General features: G+C 39.5%; 2 protein-coding genes across 2 annotated transcripts; one reads left to right on the forward strand and one right to left on the reverse strand.

The window, feature by feature from the left end:
• Positions 1–1,035: 1,035 nt before the first annotated feature.
• On the reverse strand, positions 1,036–3,469 carry LOC123475658. Its single transcript, XM_045178656.1, has 4 exons — positions 3,323–3,469; positions 2,096–2,902; positions 1,252–2,038; positions 1,036–1,088 (listed from the first exon to the last, which is right to left on the reverse strand). The coding sequence occupies exons 1-4, from the start codon at positions 3,467–3,469 to the stop codon at positions 1,036–1,038; spliced, it is 1,794 nt and encodes a 597-aa protein (XP_045034591.1).
• An 11,650-nt stretch (positions 3,470–15,119) lies between these two features.
• Positions 15,120–16,412, forward strand: LOC123475763. Its single transcript, XM_045178795.1, has 2 exons — positions 15,120–15,528; positions 15,587–16,412. Exons 1-2 carry the CDS (start codon positions 15,177–15,179, stop codon positions 15,694–15,696), a joined length of 462 nt encoding a protein of 153 aa, XP_045034730.1. The 5' UTR covers positions 15,120–15,176; the 3' UTR covers positions 15,697–16,412.
• Positions 16,413–22,006: the final 5,594 nt, after the last annotated feature.

Genomic DNA, 22,006 nt, shown 5'->3' on the forward strand with positions numbered 1-22,006 from the left:
TTTATTTGAAACTAACTTATGACACAAGAAATGGCGTCTGCCTTTACACAGGGAAAAATTCTAACAAAGGCTATTGCCGATATCGGTCACCAAGAAGGCTCTGCTTGGCAGCGCCCCTGGCGGCCTACACAAGGTTTACAATTATAACATAAATTATAAATCAAAAACAGTAGGCCGTCTGACGGGCCTTCCAAACTTGGATACTCTTTCTTCTTGTGGGTTTTTACAATCCGCAACATGTTGATATTGTCGTAGATTTTGATGTTGTAGTTGATTTGGAGGCTGGTATTTGTGTGGTAGTGGTTGTTTTTAGTGTGGTAGTATTTGGCTTTTGAATGATGGTGGTCGGTTTTTGTGTGGTAGTGGTTGGTTTTTGTGTGGTTGTGGTCGGTTTTTGTGTGGTTGTGGTCGGATTTTTTGTGGTTGTTGTCGGCTTTTTTGTGGTAGTAGTTGATTTTGTTGTTGTTGTTCTGAAGGTTGTTGTCGGTTTTGTTGTGGTTGTAGTCGGCCTAATCGATGTTGTTGTTGTTTCTGTCTTCGCACTTGTTGTTACCTTGGCTGCAATGGAAGGTATGACTGATTTATCTGTTGTAGCAGTCATGGATGTTGCTGACTTTGTCGTTATGGTCGAATTTTTAGTTATTCCTTCCGTTGCGTTTGTTTTATAGTTAATCTCCTTTGGATCACGATGGTTTAATGGTGGCAAGATTGGTAGATTTTTTCCAAATAAGGCGTGTTGCGTATGTAGAGATATTATTGCTGCTGCCGTCAATGTTCTAGGTTGATGTGGATTCCGGTACTCGAAGCTAAAATGTTGTTTCTGGCTTGCTCCATGACAGTGTCCCAACGATAATTTGTCGATCCGTCTTGTTAGGCATTTCCGGTCCGAAGCGCCTGAATGAAGTCCTGTTCTATCACTTGCCATTAATTGTCCTGTGTGATCGAATGTTCCCCAGATGGAACTTTTATCTGAGCATTCGTGCAGGATGAGCATCGTTGTGTTCGCTTTAATGCAGTTGTTTGTGTTAAATGGTCTTATCGTGAAGTCTGAGGAATATTCGAAGGCTTGGCCCTTGCTAGATGCTTCGCTACAGTTAGCCACGGTTGTTTGTGATTGCACCAAGGGGTCATTACTTGTTAATAATTTTTGTAGGCTTGTTTGACATTTGATCCAGTTAGGATCGCATGCTTCGAGTGTTATTGGTTTGTTAACGCCATTGTGTGTTAAACATTTTTCATCGGGTGACTTACCATGTTTCATTAGTCCCCATCCTATCATGTCCCATATGATGTTTCCTCTCCCATGGTTCCGCTTCAATAATCCTCCAAAAATTGGCGAACTGACGGTCGTTGTTACTGATGTCCTCTGTTCCAACTGGATTTCTTCGAATTCGTCAATGGATGCATCTGGGAAATTGTCCAACACATCCGGGTTTGTTGTTAGGATTTCGATAACCCATTGTTGATTTTCACTAATTGTTCCCTGTCTACTGCACGTTTTTAGTGTTGCCAATCTAACTCGTCCTTCTTCTTCATCATGTAAGGTGATGCACAGGCCTGTTTCTAGAGAAATCCATTGGTAGTTAATTAAATCCAGTATCCATCTTGATGTTTTTTCGGTACAATTTTCTGCCATAATTTGATTGTTTTCATTTGCCACGATGCAGATGTTAGTGTTCATAAGCCTTATGCTGTGATCTACGATGTATTCGAATTTTGTTCCTGTTGGCAAAGGATCTTGGATATCATATTGGTTGTGGACTGATACTTGCGTGTTTATTGATGAACCATTAACCATGAGATACGCAATTGTATCTTTTTTAGTCATTATTCCATTTTCTTCTACGTTTGTTATTATAGGATGTCCCATTCGTATCGAACCCCATGCATACGATATGCTGTAAAGTCTTTTTCCCATAGCTTCTTTCTTAGCACGATTGTCAAGAAATTCAATTTCGTTATTAGTCGACCGTTTTACTTTGCTCGCTATTGGATCTGCGTATTCATTGCAAGACCATGTATCTACATTTACTTGGTTCTCACAGGATGGTAATGAAATTTTAAAATTCTTGTATAACTTTGTGGTCGTCTCTACTGGAAAAATAAGAAATGTTAAAGGCATCCCTACTACTTTAAATCCAGGTTGGGCAAATTCTTTATTATTTATATCTGGTTTGTTAGAGAAAGTTATTTCTATCTGCTTGTTATTATCAAGAAGACGGCTAGTATTTACATTAATCATTGAGTTTGTTAATTCTATATACCCTTCACCTTTAAAAATAATTTGTGAATTTGATGAATTTGTTGATCTATCTCCCCATACTATGGTGTTATGATTTTGTGTATACTCCCCTTCTTGCTGAGTGGTGTTTAAGAATCCAAATGGACTTTCCACTAAGCTTTCTGGTGTCTCTTGTTTTAATGTTATCTCTTCTGCTAAACAATTTAATGCATGGTATTCTTTGATAGCATACCACTTCCCTTCCCCTGTAGGAGTTGATGTAAAACTCAACGTTGTTGTTCCTGCCTGCATAAGATTACCCCCACATTTTTTATTATTTACCATTTCCCAGCATTCAATTGCTGAGAGCAATTTTGTTTCCTGTGAATAAACTGTGTCAAAAGATCCTATCCAGAAAGATCCGGTTATTTTCTTAGTCTTAATCCATTGTTTGCAAGTCCATCCTTTCCAAGTTTTTACTGGATTTTGTTTAGTCATTAGCGTATAATTTGTTAGGTATCGTGGTTGATGATTAGTGCTGGGGTTTTGGCAATAGTATGGTGAGTTAATATCTAGAATTCCTCGTGTTTTAACATAGTTGCAATCGCATACAGACGAGAAGATTGTGTGGGTTGTTTGCAATGTAGTTAGAATGCAAAAGAGTAGTAATTTTTTCTCCATCTGTTAAAAAAAATTAATTGCTTTTTAGAAATTGGATGCCTGATTTCTCGATCTTAAATTATATCGTGAGGTTGTCCTAAAGTCAGAATTAGTCTGGTCTATTGGATTGGGGAATAGCATTCTTGGATCTAAGAATGATATTATGGGTTGTTCCAGTCCAAGTTGCTTTTTAGGCCTCCCTGGTCTTCGTCTAATGGCTGTCGTTTCTGCTTTTCTCGCTTCGATCTCTTGTTCTTGTTTGGCCGGAGCATCTCGTGCCATATAAGGTTTAAGTCGGTTGCAGTGAACAATCGATTTATGTTTTTCATTTTTAATGTTTTGGATTTCGTACGTAATTTCTGAGAAACCGCGTATGATTTTAAATGGACCATTCCATCTATTTATAAATTTTCCGGCTTGAGGTGGTGCTTTTAATAGTACCAGATCGCCGGGATTGTACTTGACACTTTTTGTCCCTTCATCATAATACTTTTTCTGCTTCGTTTGAGCTTTGAACAAATGTTGGTTCGCTAATTCTTGTGCCTTTTTCCACTGGCGAGAATACTCTTCATGTTGATTTCCCTCCATTTCGTAATGACGGTTGATCTTGATGTCGTTTGGTAAAATGGGTTCTCTTCCGTAGAAAAGGTAAAATGGGCTATCTTTCAGAGTTGCTTGTTTAGACGTGTTGTATACGAATGTGACGAATGGCAGATACCTGTCCCACTCCTCGGGTTCGTCTACCACATAACAAGCAAGCATATCACATAGCGTTCTATTAAACCTTTCTACCAATCCATCGGTTTGTGGATGATATGCAGTGGTACGCATTTGTTTTATCTTAAATGATTTACATATTTCTTGAACAATATTTGATAAAAAATTTGTTCCTTGATCTGTCAACACGATTTCTGGGGCTCCATATTTTGTTATTAACTTATTTACTAGGATATTGGCTATTGTTTGTGCGGTTTGATTTTTCATTGGAAATGTAAAGACAAATCTACTGGCATAGTCTGACAATACTAAAATATATTTATATCCCTTAACACTTTCTTGAATTGGTCCAACTACATCCATTGCAATTCTTTCCCATACCCTATCTACTGGTGGCAAAGGTTGCAATGGTGCTTTACTCGTGCCAAATGCTTTTCGTCTTGCACACTTTAAACAGCTGTTAACGTATGCTGTGACATCAGATCGCATATTAGGCCAAGAGTATTGCCTTTGTAGTCTTGCTAGAGTTTTTGTTATACCTAAATGTCCTGCTAATATGTGATCATGATTTTCCTCCATGATTTCTCTTATTTTTATGATGGGAACTACTATCCTTCCATATTTATCAATTGTTTCTCATTTAACTTATATCCATTTATATTTCCTTTTTTATTGCCGTTCTGTATCTTTTTAAGGTTCTCAATTATTCTTCGGCAATAGTTATCTTCATGCTGTAATTCAGTCCATTCTTTCTCCAAATTATTAACCTGGTGTTCTATTTTCGATTCTACTTTAGCAATGGGTAATATTGGAATACGACTAAGAGTGTCGGCGTTTTGGTATGACTTACCAGGTCGATATCCGATTACGATGTCAAATTCTTGTAATTTCAATGCCCATCTTGCTAGTCGTCCTGCCGGTTCGGATTTGCTCATCAACCATTCTAAAGGTCGATGATCAGTGAATACCGTAAACTTCCGGCCGTATAAGTACGTTCTGAATACATCTACAGCATGAATGATTGCATATGCTTCTTTCTCTGTTGTTGACCATTTGGCTTCACGATCGTTCAGATGTTTAGAAGTATACGCGATGACGACTTCTAGGTCGTCTGATTCACTGTGATCCTGTTCGTCGGTCGCAGCTGAATCCGCTGATTGAGGTGGAGATTGTATTTGTGCCAAGACTGCTCCTATTCCGTATCCTGATGCATCCGTATAGATGATAAATTCGCGCGTGAAATTGGGATAGCTCAGAATAGGTCTAGATATGAGGCAGTTCTTTATACAATTAAAGGCGTCCCTTTGTTCCTCCCCCCATTTCCATTCGACTGACTTCCTTGTCAGTGCTGTCAATGGATGAGCTTTATCAGCGAAAGCTCTGATAAATTTTCGATAGTAGCTTGCTAGTCCCAAAAATGAACTCAATTCTTTTGTGTTTTTAGGTGCAGGGTAATTAATAATTGATTCCAATTTTTTAAGATTTGGTGTTATGCCTTGTTCTGATACTATGTAACCTAAAAAGTCCAACTTCTCTTGAAAGAATTCGCATTGTTTTCGTTTTAGTTTTAAACCCGCTTTTGTCAACAATTTAAAAACTTCTTCTAAATGTTTTATATGTTCGTCAATCGAACAACTGAAAACAATAATGTCATCTAGATAAACCAATACAAACTTAAAAAGTACATCTTTCAGGATGTTATTCATTGCTCTTTGAAAAGTGCTTGGTGCATTTGTTAATCCAAATGGCATACGATTGAATTCATATTGTCCAAATTCACATATAAAGGCTGTTTTATATTTATCGCTTTCTTCTATTTCTATTTGCCAGTATCCGCTTAATAAATCCAATGTTGAAAAATACTTTGAACCGCACAATGCATCTACGGTATCATCTATTCTAGGTAAGGGATATCTATATTTTATTGTTATTTTGTTTAATTGTCTATAGTCAATGCACATTCTCATTTCACCATCTTTTTTGTTAACCATTACGATTGCTGCTGAGAATGGACTATGACTTTCTCTTATTATTTTATTTTGTAGCATATTATCAATCTTCAATTTTACCGTATTTTTTAGCGTTTCAGGCGTTCTACGCAGACGCTGATTAATTGGTGCGCTAGCTCCCGTATTAATGAAATGTTTGACATTAATAGCCAACCCAAGGTCTGATTCTTTATCTGCAAACAATCTTTCGTTTTTTACAAGCAACCATTCAATTTTTGTTTTTACTTCATTAGGAAAATTGGGTATTTTAAAGTCCTTCTTTTCTAATTTTCTATTTTCCTGGCTTGATAAATCTAATTGACTAAAAGCTTCTAAATTAATGTAGTCTTTTGTAGTTAATGGAAGTTCTTCTTCTTCTACATTTGATAAAGGTCTTAGTGGGATATTTATTCCCACTTCGGAAAAAGTAATGCTATACAATGGCAATATACTTTCGCAAAAACTATGTTCTACTCCATAGTGATCATAACTGATCTGCTTATTTTTAGTGTTAATTTTTACGTTATTGCTAGCCAAAAAATCTAATCCTAAGATACAATTTTCATTAAGATTTTCCATTACATAAAAGTTGTGGTTAATGAAATGATTCTTATTTATTGTTATTTTAAATTCATATTGGCCTAATGATTTTAGCTCTTGTCCTGATACTGTCCTAAATATCGGATCATCGCTATTTGTTATTTGTTTTAAATTTTTATTACTTATGTTAAAATAAAAGCTAGATGAAATTAAACTTGCTGCTGCACCAGTGTCTACTAAAGCTTTTGTTTCTTTTTCACAAATTCTAATTGGGATACGTATAAGTTTAGGTATTTCCGCCGTAAAGTTAGGTTTTACATGATAGTGATTAATGCTATTAGAATTATAGAGTGAGTGGTTTCCTACATTTGACGTCGTGGTTGACGGTTGATACGTGCCATATCTGTCCAACATTCTCTTGCAATGTGTCCTTTTTTATTGCACTTGTAGCACGTAATGTCACTGTTTTTCGCTGGTTGTGTGTTGTGAAAAGGTTGACCTCGTGGTTGATACTGATCACCAGTCGATTCACGCCATGGCTGATTTTGAGGGTTCCCAAAATTTGAGGGTTGGTAAATATTTCTTCGCGGTTGATACAAATTATTCTGAGGCCGTTGAAATTGTCTTTGGTTTAATTGCCGTTGGCCATTTTGATGTGGCCCGTATGAATAAGGTGTCTGGCGTTGCGTTGTTGGGTCTTGAAAACTTTCCCTTCCCCTCTGGGCGTTATAGTTTTCTCTATATGGGCTGGCTTCTCTGCTTCTGGAAAAACTTGGTTCTCGGCTGCGTGAGTAGCTTGATTCGCGGCTGTTTTGCTGATTATTGTTAAATCGCACTCTCGGATACTGTGGTCTTGAATTGTGTTCCCGTGATTGTGATCTGCGGGGCTCGTATTGGTCAGTTGCTGCTATGACTGCAGTTTTTTCCTGTGATATTTCATTTTTATTAGCACATTCCATCTCCAAAATTTTCTGTCTTAATTTCTCTATTTCGAAATCCTGTTGTTTTCCATGGTGTGCAATGCCGGCAATGACTGCTGTTATTTCTTTGTCGTCATTGTTTTCTTTGTTTTGCAATATCTGTTCCGAAATAAACAGTTGTTTGCATAGTGCATCGAAGTCGTTGGCATCTTCTGGCATTCGTAGGTAAAGTTCCGTTTTTATTTTTGGTAAGATCCCTTGGATTAAAATTTTAATTTTTGTGGTATCCCGCATCCTTTTTACTTTACTGAAGAGCTGGTCTTCCACAACTGTCTTGTTATAGTCAAGTTTTTCTTCTTTTCCTTCGATTCCGTCGTATAGGTTGTTAAGTCTTGACACGAATGCTCTGCAGTTTTCTTCCGGTTTCTGTTTTAGCTGCAACAATTTTTTCTTTAAAGCGGCTAGATCATAGGCGTCTTGGAATCTCGCTATGATTGCTGATCGCCAGTCATCGTATTCAAGTTCATCTCCTTGCTCCGATACGTATTCTTCGTGCCAATCCAGAGCTTCACCTTTAAGTCTGTCTGAAAAGAAACGTAATTTCTGGGTGTCGTCCCAATTGTTGTTTCTTGCTACGTGCTCAGCTGTTTTAAGCCACTCCGTTATCATTTTGTCTGTGCTTTTTCCTTTGTATGGAGGTATGGATTTTTTATCTTCTCGAGAGAATAGTTCCCCCAATACTTTTACTATTGGCTGAGTAAAGGTTTTGATCATGTCTATTTCTTCTGCGGTAGGGGTTTTTTCTGTTGATTTTCCGATTGGGTTGTGTCTCGAAGTCTCAGCTTCCTCGGAAGTTTCGTGGTCAAGTCCCATGATTTTAAAATTTGGTTTCTCTTTGTTAAAAAGTTCGTTCTGTTTCTGCAATAATTCTATTGTTTTATTCTGGGACTCTAGTTGTTTTTTTAGAGTTTCAATAGTTTGCTGTTGTTTTAAAACGTGTTCGGTATCTAATTCGAAATGTAATGATTTGTCGTTTATTTCGCTTAGTGATGTTAGGTCATTGATTTGTTCTATTAGTTTTGAAACTTCTCCTGTATGTTCTTCTGTTCTAGAATTGTCTGCGCTTTCTGCTTCGATGTAAAAAGCTTCTTTTTGCTTATACTCCACTAGACGTTCCTCAAGGCGTTGTATCTTGCTCTCCTGAGTTGAAATGAGTGTTTCTTTATCTCTTATTTGTCTTTCGAGGTTTCTATTCCTTGCGGCTAATTCTAGTTGCCCTTTGTGTAGACAGCTTCTTTCTCCCTTTGTTGTTTCGAGAGAGTTTTTCAATTCTCTTACCTCCTTTTCTAATTCGTCGCTTCTTTCTTTCTGTGCTTTTTCGTGTTTCTTAACGGTATTATAACTTTCTAGGAGTAACTTGTTTTCGTTTTGGAGTTTGTTTATATTTTCTTGACCTTCGGTTTCCACATGTGCTGTGGTTTCTTCCTTCTTTTTCAATAGTTTTTTAAGATATTCTTCGTTTTCTGTGTTTTTTCGAATTATTTGTTCTAATTCACTGATTCGCTGATAAGTTTTTTCTAGTGAATTTTTTAAAAATTCGTTACTTTCTATTATTTTTTCGGTCGATTGATTTGGGTTCCTTTCTTTTTTTGCAATTTGTTTTTGTAAGTTAAAGTTTTCTAAACGGATTTCTTCTGTTCGTTTTTTCTCTGCGACTTGTTGCGCAAGTGCTTCTTCTTGGAGAACGGTGTTTACTTTGATCAAGAATTCTTTCTCTTTACCGTTAACAGTTTTTAACTGTTGTAAAAGAGTGTCTACGTTACTAAATTCTCCTCCGAGTGACTGAATCTGATCTCTTATAGTTTTTGTTGTTTTACTTATCGTCTCGTGAGTGATTTCGTCTGGCGTATTTAAAGTTTCTTTTAATATTGAGTACGCAAATTGGTATAAGGCGTTATGCGCCGCTGTATTTGCCTCTTTTTTCTAGCTTCCAATTCTTTTATCGTGGTTGTTGTTGAAGTTGTTTGATAACTTTTTGATTTTTCCTTAGTATACTTGTATTCTAATTCAACTAATTCTTTCCAGCTGAGAATAAATGCGGCTCTTGGGGTTTTGATTTCAGAGTCAGGATTTGTTATATCATGGGTTTTCAAATTTGGGTTTAGTGATGGTGAAGTTTCGTTAGTTAAGTCTGGGTAAATGGAGTCGGTCCTGAGAGTAGTGTGTGGTAAAAAGATTTCTGCATTCGCTTACCGTGATGGATTTTGTTGACCGACGCAAGTAGAAGGAGAGAAGAAAAAAAAAATTATTAGTACTTTATCCTCCTGATTCAATTATATTGTCTACTGTGTCGAAGTCTCTTATACCGGTGACAGAATCTTTTATTTCAATTTCAAGTCTCGTTGGGACCTCCAATTGTAAGATTTGCCAGGCGTGTATTTATTAGACTTCTACAATAGCAATACAATCAAACCAAGAAGCATGGCACTACTCTACTCTGAATATTGTTGCGAATAACACGGCTTTTATACAGAATTGCAAGTGGCACATTGGGTGTGGCTTAGATAGCGGTGGCGCGCGGTCACTTGGTCATGTGGGCGTTGCCTTTGTGTACACCTTGCGTACACTCAATGTCCGTGCAGATTTGCCATCTTCTGTAAAGCGTAAATAATGCAGTTGGCTCGTTACAACTTGTTTACTGATTTAGTCACTAAATATACTGAATTGTATATACCGAATCGTTCTTTATTTACTGTCTTTCCAGTTTATTCTGCGTCTTCTCCAGTCTTTATAAATAATTAATCATCCCTAGTTTATCCATGAAAATTAATTCAAGTAAAAGGCTAAGTAGTAATACTTTTCCAATTCAGGAAATGTTCTAGAATACTACACTTTAAGACATTCTGCGTTTTCTCCAGTCTTTATAAATAATTAGTCATCCCTAGTTTATCCATGAAAATTAATTCAAGTAAAAGGCTAGGGATGCTGTTTAGTATTTTTTGCGTTTCTAGTGTCAAGAAAATATGTAAACATGGGTGATTCAAATGTGGATATAGGGATAATGGATAAACTAGGGATGATTAATTATTTATAAAGACTGGAGAAGACGCAGAATGTCTTAAAGTGTAGTATTCTAGAACATTTCCTGAATTGGAAAAGTATTACTAGGGTAAATAAATCAAAAACCCCCTTTTTTCCTATCTCCCCCTGCAATCGAAACCCCCCTGGATTTTTTTTAATTTTGCAACGCAGCATCCGAAACTGGTCTATACACATTTCCGGGCAAATAAATTACATATATTTTCCGCTAATTAGCGCACTTGGAACAACGCCACACTGCGCGTTTTTCTTTCAGAACATCCGGTGGAATAATTTCGCACTCGGGATGATACCACTTCTTACAATTAATGCAGCCCACTACCGTTCGAAACCTTTCAGGTACACCGCAGTCCTTGTCATCGAATGGCATTCTACATACGCAATGAACTTCGTATGTCCATTGTGTGTTATGTCGCCACTTCGAATTTCTGCAAAACCCAGGCATGGTTGGAAACGGTTCCATTTTTCCCGACGAAATACACCTCATTAGGTGCTTTCGCATTTCATCCTTGTTAAATATAATCTCTGATGGATTGAGATGAAATGCAAGGGTGGTTGCGAACGCAATAGCAAATGGGCCGCAGTTAAATCCATCCTGTTGATTTTGACAGGGCATCATTGAAATTTTTAAAAAATCCTTGTCTGTATGGTGCATTTTTGCAACGCAGTATACAGTATGAGAATTCAGCTTTATATTGCTCGAACTATCATAAACAAGAATATTGCTATTGTTGCCAAACCCATTGGCTGCGGTGATCCAATGATTGGTTCCGGTATGTAAAATCTGTATCTAGCAGGTTGACTTCACTGCCGGGAATTCTATGGTTTGTCCCCATTGGACATTGAAAAGTCCGTCAATGTTAGGAAACTGAGTCCTCAGAAGAGCTAAGGCTGCGTTAATATGTTCCGTCCCCAGCCATTCTTCTTTTTCGATTCTGGCTATTTCTTTTGAATCCAGTATGTGGTTCGCTCTAGGATCCAAATTTGTTTTTTTCTCCAGTGATGACAATTCTTTTGTGATTTGAAGATCGTCGTACGCGTCCGGAATATGTCTCTGAACAACGGTTGATTTTGCCTATAAATTTTTGATAATTACAGATAAAGTTATTGTTATTTTATTACATAGTAGCAATTTAAAGATAAAGTAATTTTAGTGTGTTATCAATTAGATTTAGTAGTAGATGTAGGAATTGCCATAGACAATTACAAGTAGGATTATTGTTACTTATGCCAGAGTAGACTAGCTCTCTCTTTCTCTCTCTCTCTGCATATATATTTATGTATACATTAATACATAACATTATATATACATCAAACAGGTAAGTTTGTAACCGTTATTACTTTTTTCGAGATTCTCACAGGAAGATTAATGGGAAACCGATCGCTTGCTGTTTCACGGTCGCCGTCAATGCTCAGCAGATGAGAATTCTTAATGTTTTTTGTTGTTGTTGCCTCTTCGCTTAATTTTTCATCTCCGACATTGCTCTGGCAGGAATGAGGGCCATGATGTGGGGATAACATCCCTCCCGTTGCTTTGGCCAAGTTTTTTTCTGATTCCGGCCACAAGGGATATTTGACATTTGTATGGTTTTCTAAAAAAAATGGTGTGTTAATATTCTTAGATATCATGGCAAGGTCTCTGTCTATATTGGCCAAAAAAGAACGAAAATCCTTTCGCTTCGCGATCGACGGCATTTTTGTCGTTGGCATTACTTACTTGCATTTTGGGGAAGGACAAATGTATCGTTAAATGGTTCCTCCTGTTCCGCAAGTAGCTCTTCCATAATTCCGAGATCGTCATCCACCTAAAAATTGTTTTTTAAAAATTCCATTAATGATAGAAGCGTTTAAAATATTTATATGAGATAATCGGCGTTTTCTCGTCAGATTGTTAATTGTATCAGCAACGCGAGGTTTCTTTCTACCTGACCTCTTATCAGCTGCCTTTAGTTGATTTTTTCTCATAGTTGTGGTGTTTGGCTGCTTTTTCAACTGCCAAACGCAGTTTATGGAAATCATTGCCGCCATTATGTGGCAGCACGTACTGGTAGCAACACAGCTACAAGTCGGACATTGCGCACCGTTGTTGAATAGTTCCACACAGTATTTTTTGCCCGTTGACCCTTTCACCGTCCAGCTTTGTATTTTTGGGTCAAGTGATATATGTTCTTTTTCTATAATTTTTATTGCACGCTGCTTGGTGCTTCCACTAGGATCATAGTACCTATTGGAGTCGTTGGGGACCTAAAAATATACAGTGGCTACCTAAAGTATCGGAACGCGCGAGAGAACCTTATGGGAAATTGCGATTTTCTCGGCGCTCCTAAATACAGCGCATTCGTCGGAAAGCGACCAATTTTTTTTTGTAGGGAGTTATAGGGGTCAGCTATTAGGTGATTTTTTAAAAGATTTTTTCAATGTTGGGAAGGGGTGTTTTTAATCCGAGCCCTAAGTATCGGAACACGCGAGAGAGCCTTATGGAAATGTGGCTACTTTTACGACCTATTATTAGTGAACTATTTGTAATAAAACTACGGGAAAAGATGCAAAAAACAGAACTATGCTAGTTCTACAATACACATCATTTTCAAATTTTTTCATTTAAATTTAACCCAATGAATTTCAATTTGAAAATCCAATTTATCAATTTATCCTTTTTTCCCCTTTCTTTCTCCCCCCAGCAGAGTTGTCGTGTTTTCTCCCCATTGGGTTGGGAGAAAAAACATCACCATTTTCTCCCAAACCAATGGGGAGAATACACCCGGAATATGAAAACGCGACAACTCTGCTGGGGCGTTCTAAGATATCATCTGAGGATATCTTTTGGGTATTTCAACTCCTGGGTTATTAATGTCATAGAGGTGTCTGAGATGTGGTAACAAAATGTTATCGTCGCCTAACACCAAATTGCCCTCTTCGGATTCTTGCAAAATGCATGTCCGATAAATCCAAAAGGGCAAATACTATTTCATCATGCCTCATCTCTTTCCAGTTAACAAATCGCTTTAGCGAAGCATTTAGCGATTCAGATGAATTTGTAGTAGCTAATTCAAATCCATATGGACGTAGCGCCCATGATCCCATATTCCGCGCATCGTCATAGATGTGCTGTTTGAAGTAAACCTGAAATTTCTAATAACGATGCGAAAATTTAATTTATGATTAGTAAAAGGTAAAAACTGGAATTACAATAAAACTTTACCTTATCCCATGAACACATCAAATCTATTAATTCGCCTTTAAAGTCTTCTTCAGAATCCTGTTGAAGAAGATGGATAAAATCTTGCTTGTAATTCTGACACTCCGGCCGTGTGGTTATGTTCAAGGATGCCAGCTATATTTCATATTTCTCCAACAATGAATCCAACAGCGTACCCAATGCACGGTGGGTAAGTATCGCTTCACTGAATTAACGATAGCGGTTTCTTCGTCAGTCGCGATTGCCATTTTTTTTTCTGCAGTCATTTTAGGAACAATTTCGGTGAATCACTAAAAAAAAAAGTCATGACTAGACTCCCATTTCCGTTCGTGCAGCATATACATAAGCTGCGTAACCGGCCTCTGTTCAAACTGTGTATCACGGTAGGTCAATATAGAAAGATAAAAATCTCCCATCTTGAATGTAGTGTCATAACTTAACCACATGGCAGGGAGATCGCTGCGGCCAATCAGATTTTGAAAATTCTCCATAACCGCTAAAAATACATTTTAGTTACGTCAATGTAAAGCGAGTTAACAATTGAAACTTACGTTTGTGATAACAGAGGCAAATCAAAGTAGGAAAAAGGAGCAGGTCACTGATGAAGTCGGTTTCGTAGTAGAGTTCTGTTAAGTAACAGATGGGATCACGGGAAAGTCTTTTGTTATCTCGAACAACCTGTTGGGCGTTTCTCGCTTGTTTTAGGTCCCTAGGCGCATCAATTACCTGCCGAGTTAACGATCTTGGCGCTTTGTTGACAAAATCAGAATAAAATTTCACAGGATGTCCAATTCCTTCCGTTAACTTCAATTCCTTTAATAGCGACGGCCTGTCGGAATGGAAAACTTTTTCGGTTTTTGCCCTACTCGTCGCATTTCCGTGACAAAAATCGTTCACCACGGAAACGTCACCCTCATAAAGTACGAGAACCTTTTTATCGTAGGTCGGATGCGTGTACGCAGATTTCTTAAATTGTTTAGACCATTCTTTAAATCCAATTTGTAACTTGAAATACAACTTTTTCCCTCTCTCTACACCATCATGCACAAAATTACACGTACCGTCTTGCTTCCAACGATAGTCATCTCGTCTCCAGTCTTCTTTTTTTCACTTTCTTGCCACTGATAAATATAACAGAATCCGGGTTTTGAACGCAATAGCACTTCACTAAGCACTGGAACTGATTCGGTTTCAAATAAATCCATCACATCAGAAAATGGGTTAGCCATTTTAAAACTAAGCCGTATAGGAAAGCACACTGCGAGGGGGAAACGTGGTCGATGACTAACCTTCAACTTTTTAATGTGGTTGGGGTTCAGCAACTGACCTTGAAGACTAAATCAGTTTAGCTGTGTTAAAGTGCTAGCTCAGTACACGGTATTCCATTTCTTTGAAGCTGAAGTAAAAAAAATGAACAATTTTACTCTCTTTATTTTATGTATTTTACTATTATTTATTTAGTTACACATTATTTTCATACATATTTAAAACACATAAGCATTCGCCACAGTAGTGTTCTGTGAACTTATTCCGCCAATCCGTTCCGCCATTTAGACCTAGCATAGGTATGCAAGGAGCAGGCTAGTTGGCGGAACGGGCAAAAAAAAAATGTCCTTTCACCTTGATTCCGCCGTTTAGGTTCCGCCAATCCGCCATTCCGCTTCCGCCGTTTAGGAACACCCTCATTTGATGTTGAACCAGATTTCAACCAAACTGTACCCCGTAAAAGCAATTTTTAAATGTTTGTAGTATTATTATATTAATTTCTTTTCCTGCAAAGTGCTCTTGAAAGTTTTGCTGTTTTAGAACAAAAAATTGGACTGTCTAGTGAAATGATGAAATTAGCCCATGTCCGGCTGGACAAAATGAAGAAGGACAAAAGAGCAGTGAAAAGAAACAAAGAATGTTTAGATGAAGCTTGGTTAGAAATGGAACAAGTGGTCTTCTCTGCATTTGTTTGTTCGAAAGCCTGTTTGAAAAAAGAATGTGATTCCTGCTCCGAGAAACACGAAATACTGATTAAGTGTTATCACTGTAAAAAGCATTTATGTGCTGAATGTGATTTGGTTCCTCACATCAACAGTCCTTTCCATCAAAGAACAGTTTTTTTTACTGATTTCACATCAAAACATCTGTTGTCTCATGAATTTGTAGATCCCAAAAGTGGAATTATCTTTCAGAAAGGTATTATTTATTCTATGGATTGATGACATTTATTTTTAATAATTTAAAACATTTTCAGAAATAGCTGTTCCTGTTTTTAGTCCAAATTCCTGCCAAATTTGCAATCAGACTGGAACTTGTTCCTTGCTACCGGGATCTAAACCATGCATTGTGGTCACTACTCTCTAAGAAATATGTCGGAAAAATATTTCGAGATTGTATCTCGGTATATTTTTTCCTAATTTTACCGACATATTTCTCGGATTTCCCGCAATTTTTAGCGCCAAAACCACCACAGTCGTGGTTTTCTTTAACCAAGAGTCAAATCCGACAAGTTATCTCGGGATTTGTTTGGAGGTAGAGACGCTTATGAGTTTCCTTGGAAGGGGGGGGGGTGGCATCCATAACAAAGAAATAAAAGAATAAGTACCACCAGACCACGGCCTTGGATTGCAAAAAAATTCGTGGTCGCATGTTTGTTAAGGGTAGGCTACATGGGCAATAAGTCAGTTATACTTGGCTACCCACGTCATTCTAACGTTTACAAGTTAAGTTATAATAGAGTTATTGTTTATCATCATGTTTAACTGCCCCGTGTGTAAGAAAAATGTGGAAGTTGGTTCGCGTTTAGATGTTGGGAGACATATGCGAATGCATATTCGTACGCTTGATTATCCAGTGTCTTTCCCAATACGGTGTTGCCAACAGAGATGTCATTCTATTTACTCTTCCTTGGATGCGTTTGTGAAACATATGGATAAAAAGCATAGCAGACAATATAGCAATATTGCTCCCGTAGCTAATGACTGCGATAACCTTGACGGCTACGTCCCCGAAGGGGATAATGGAGACCATGAAATGCAAGAAATGCCGCATCCGAGTGACATTGAATCAGATAAGTGTTATAGCAATGAGACTATGAAATTAATACTGTGTTTAGTTAGTAAAAGCTCGGTGACATTTAATTGCGTGACTGAAGTGCTTGCAATTTTTGATAATTACCTGCAATCTACACTTGCCAACATACACAACAAATTAGAGCAAATTGAAATTGCCTATCATACCCCTACTTTGTCCATTGTACTAGACGAAATCAATAAATCAAGGCAATGCATTTCTTCTCTGAACACCGATTACAAAATAAAGAATTCAATAACTCAACATAATTTGTTTATAAATCCCATAGAGATTGTGCTGGGTGAAAGAGAGGAAGTGCATTTGCAGGATGGGGCCTCAATCAATAATGTCACTGTTAAAGATAAAGCTTACTACGTTCCCATTTTCAGTATTATAAGAAATTTGTTGTCTGACGAAAAATTTGCAACACATATTTTCAATGAAAAATTGTTTCGCAAAAAAGCTGACGGAGTATATTCAAATTATTGTGATTCTACTAAGTTCAAGCAACACGGTCTCTTTTCCGACAAAACTAAAATTAGTTTGAGAATTCAATTGTTTTATGATGGCATGGGAACAACAAATCCTCTTCGTGGCCATGCATCAATTCACAGTGTTGGTGTATTTTATATTTCTTTTGAAAATGTACATGAGAAGTACAGCTTTAATTTTCAAAAAGTACATCTCCTTGCTATGATTAATACTTTAGATGTTAAAACGTATGGTTTCGATGTTATTTTAAGAAAAATTACTGATGACATTAAAATTCTTGAAACTACAGGAATTCCCGTAGAAATAAAAAATAAAGGAACAGTGCAAATATTTGGATCAATAAGTCAGTTTTGTGGGGACAGTCTCGCAACAAACGAAGTATTTGGACTTGTTGAAAATTTTAGTAGGACGGAATACTGTTGCGCGATTTGTTACGGTAATATCCAGGAACGAAGTACATACTTTTGGGAATCCGCGTTTCGTTTACGTAACAAAGAGTTGCACAAGGACGACTTAGAAATGCTGCATTCTGATGATGAATTACTTCATGTTCGGGGTGTTAAAAAAAACAGCGTCTTAAACGAACTAAAATTTTTCCATACGTCAACAAATCGTACCGCTGACATCATGCACTTATTGCCTGAGGGAATCTTACCTCTTGTATCTGGGAATATTTTACATGAATTTATTACTATCCGGAAAGTTATGTCACTGACTGATTTAAATAGAAAAATTCGATGGGTTTTTGCTTGCCTCAAAGTAGAAAAAGGTAATACGCCCCCTGAACTGAACAGCCTCAAGCCACCGGGGAAAGGGTTATCACCTAAACTTACCGCTAATGAAATGCTTTGTCTTTTTAGGTATTTACCTGTTATCCTTGGGCCATTTATCCCTACGGGCGACAAGTTTTGGGCTTTTTTTGTTCAGTTGCAAATGCTTGTAGACATCGCATATGCTCCTAAACTTACAGACGTGATATTAGATTACTTTGAAGAGCTTTATGAAGATCAAATGTTGTTGTATAAAGAACTTTATCCTGAAATCGCGGTTAAACCCAAGCAGCATTTTTTGGTCCATTTTAAAACAATTGTTAAAGAAAATGGACCTACCCGTAACCTTTCTTGTTTGAAATATGAACTACGAAACGGATTTTTTAAACGTTTGAGCCATGTCGTTTGTAATTTCAAAAATATTAGCAAAACCTTGACCACTCGAAATCAATATACAACCCTTGCTCACTCTATTATAGGAGATATCTTACGCGACGAGTTTATTTTCTCAGGTCAACAAAAAACATGCGTTTTACAGTGAATTGAATCCTCAGAAATCGTAGCCCAAAAACTTAACATACCATTAACCACGACTGTTGACATTGTAAAACACGTTGATTATTATGGCGTAACTTATTCAGTAGGAAATATAGTCGTTATTAGTAAAGAAAATTTTGAATTAAAATTTGGTGAAGTACAGTCTATTATTCGAGAAAAGAAGCAATGCGTTATATTGGTCCAAAAATTTGAAACTGTTGGTTTTAATTCACACCTGCACGTATTTAAGGTAAAAAGACCAACAACTACTGAACTTATTTGCATTGATTTCACTGAACTTTTTGATTACCATCCTTTGGACCTCTATTATAGTATATCTGACGATAATTACTACGCCAGATTGAAATATCACCTCTTTTAAAAACAACCGTATGAAAAATAATTTATATCCATTTTATGACTCACATTAATTTTAATATACTCCATTAAACACGTTTAGTTCATTTTACTGTCGTAAGAGTCAATAGCAAAATTACTCCTTTCGAGTAAACGTTGCCATATAGAAAACATTATTTTAGATAAAGCTCTTTTTTGGTGGGCATCTCATGGGTTTTGGCCCTGCATCTCCACCATGTAACAGATTCACTGGGTTTAAGGGATGTATTCAGTCATAGACAGCTTACACGACCCACACATACAGCATTACACAGAGACAGCACTGACAGCACCAACAAGTAGACTGAATCACTACATTGTACTGCCCCCTCTGGCCGGTCATAGACGGGCTTTTGAGTCCTCTGACATCCGGCCAGAGTGGCAAAGTCCATTGACATCGCACATTTGCATCTCTTAGCATCCGGCGCTAAGCGACAAAGTACATTGGCGCTACATCCCCCCTCCTACCTACTGACATGGGTTCCCTAAACTGGATAACAAACCCCACAAGGCATAACAAATAGAGTCCCCTATGTTTTCTACTTTACCATTTGGTAAAACTAATCCGGGTTAAACACCAATATTCAAACGACTGCATTCGGACCGGGCTGGCCTTGATCCTCTTCTTTTTCCTTCCTCTTCGAAGGATCTCCTGCCCGGGCTAGCTCGTCCCTCAGTTCTTGAATCTGGCACTGTAGGTCTTGCACCTTGTCAAGGCCTACTGCCCCGACTGCCGGCTTCTCGCGCTCTCTACGCGCATCCTCATACCCCCTCTCATAGGCTGTTTTTACGGCATCCGCGTGAAGTCTCGCCTCCTCCAGGAATTCTTCACACGATTTAATGCCCAACACGTAAAGCCTCTCGTAGAGAGCCGGGCTCAATCCCCTGAAAAGGTGGTCTATGCGTACCTCTTCGGCCATGTCCGGCTGAACCATGCGACACATATCCATAACGTCATGGTAGTATTCCGTGATGTCTTCCACCTTTCCTTGGACCCGCATGCGCAGCTTCCTTTCCGTCTGCCGCTTCAGGTTTACCGCCACGAACTGCTTCAGGAAAAGCGTCTTGAGCCCACGCACCTCTCTGTAGTGTGCTGGCTCGTCCTCAGTTCCGGCTACTTGGACCTCCCGGTCCTCCCAGTGCTCCGGGCGTGCGTTTCTCACCTCAAGGCCTACAATCCATTTGTAGGCAGCACCCTCGAGCGACACATCAATAGCCCTTGCAAGATCATTATTAGACCAACGATTACGGCGACCAATCCTTTCGAACCGGTCTATCCACTCAATTGCGTTTTCCGTTGGCGTACCCCGGAACTTTTCCGGCTCCTTGTAGTGGAACATTGGGCGTTCCGCCATGTCTTCCTCCCCTTCCAAAAACGGGTTCCACTCGAGTTCAGGATCTTCCAGAGACTGTCGGCTTGGCGATCCTCCTACGCTGAATCCGCCGCGTCCCTGTCTCACCGTTGCCGCTTCCTGTGGAGTACTAAACGCTCTAGGCCGTAGGCCTTCGCGCAGGCTTCTTCTTTCCAAGCCCACTCCTTGCTGCTCGTCGTTCCTCGCTTCCAACGGCTGTCCGCTGTCGCTACCCGACGATCTGTTGATGACCCCGGAGGTATCGGCTTCCACGCTAACTATGCGTTTTCTGTCGGCAGCGTCTTCCGCCCACGCCGACCCCTGCCACACCTCTCGGTTTCCGGTCACCGACCCCTGCGTTCCGAGTGAATTTGGGTCGTACAACTTCCTCCGCTGCTCGTCGATCCTTTCCTGCACACTGGAGACTGACACCTGCGGAATAAGCGACTCGTGGTCGTCGACTCCGCCTGACGTTTGCGTGATCCCTGATCACGATCGACGACCCGCACTTCCTCCGCTGCTCGTTGATCCTTTCCTGGACACTGGAGACTGACACCTGCGGGATAAGCGACTCGCGGTCGTCGACTCCGCCTGACGTTTGCGTGATCCCTGATCACGATCGACGACCCGCACTTCCTCCGCTGCTCGTCGATCCTTTCCTAGACACTGGAGACTGACACCTGCGGGATAAGCGACTCGCGGTCGTCGACTCCGCCTGACGTTTGCGTGATCCCTGATCACGATCGACGACCCGCACTTCCTCCGCTGCTCGTCGATCCTTTCCTGGACACTGGAGACTGACACCTGCGGGATAAGCGACTCGCGGTCGTCGACTCCGCCTGACGTTTGCGTGATCCCTGATCACGATCGACGACCCGCACTTCCTGCCGCTTCTCGTTACCCGCCCCGGTACGTGCGCTAACCCCTCCTTCGTTCCCTACCTCACGAGCCCCCTCGTGCTGCTTACGTGCAGCTACGGACTCGTATGCCCCTTCCGTCACAGCACCCCCTGCTTCCGGATTCCCAGAATCCTGGCAGCTCTGTGCGTCCTCGAATTCCTCGCCCCGTGGCTCGGAATCAGACTGGAATTGTGACGGATCTGGAACCTCCCGCGGTAGGGAAACTTCCCTGGACAACCACGTACCTTTCTGTCCCAAAGTGAGGTCACTCACTTCTCCAGGAGGGCCTCTCGAACGGCCCTTTGACCGAGATGAAGCAGTGCTTGCTGCCTGCAATCCTGTTGAAGATCGTGCTAGAGGTGTTGCCGCCCTCAAACCCGAGTAATAGGTCTGAATCTCCTTGGCGGCCTCTTCTGCTGCTCGTCTACGGTTCCTTTCCCCAGTGTCTATTATCACACCTCTCCCGTGTGACATTCACACGAGGATCCGCTGCGATCCCACTTCCAAATACACGCTCTCCCAGACCGTTGCTGTGGTCTCGTGCCCGGCAATAAATTGCCGAGTTCGATTTCCAGAGACCCCTCACAGCGAACGCCTACCTGAGTTAAAACGTGTACCTGATGAGTGAACAACGCAGTAGCATCTCCACCATGTAACAGATTCACTGGGTTTCAGGGATGTATTCAGTCATAGACAGCTTACACGACCCACACATACAGCATTACACAGAGACAGCACTGACAGCACCAACAAGTAGACTGAATCACTACATTGTACTGCCCCCTCTGGCCGGTCATAGACGGGCTTTTGAGTCCTCTGACATCCGGCCAGAGTGGCAAAGTCCATTGACATCGCACATTTGCATCTCTTAGCATCCGGCGCTAAGCGACAAAGTACATTGGCGCTACAGTATAATAATTGAAATAAAAATTAACTGAAAAGTGAGAAGACATTTTTTTACCTCAGGTTGGAACAAATTTATCAGAAGCCTTGCAACGGTGTGAGACCGATGGAATGATCCAACCCGGATTAATTGTTATTGGAAATCGCCGTTACATAAAAGCGGATCTCATCCAAATCAAAATTAATACTCCATCGGCTGCTGAATCTATTGCAATTTTGTTTGCTGTATATCATATATTCAATTTAATTTTTT

This window comes from Daphnia magna, linkage group LG9, assembly GCF_020631705.1.
Source record: "Daphnia magna isolate NIES linkage group LG9, ASM2063170v1.1, whole genome shotgun sequence".
In the NCBI taxonomy this organism is placed as follows: Eukaryota; Metazoa; Arthropoda; class Branchiopoda; order Diplostraca; family Daphniidae; genus Daphnia; species Daphnia magna.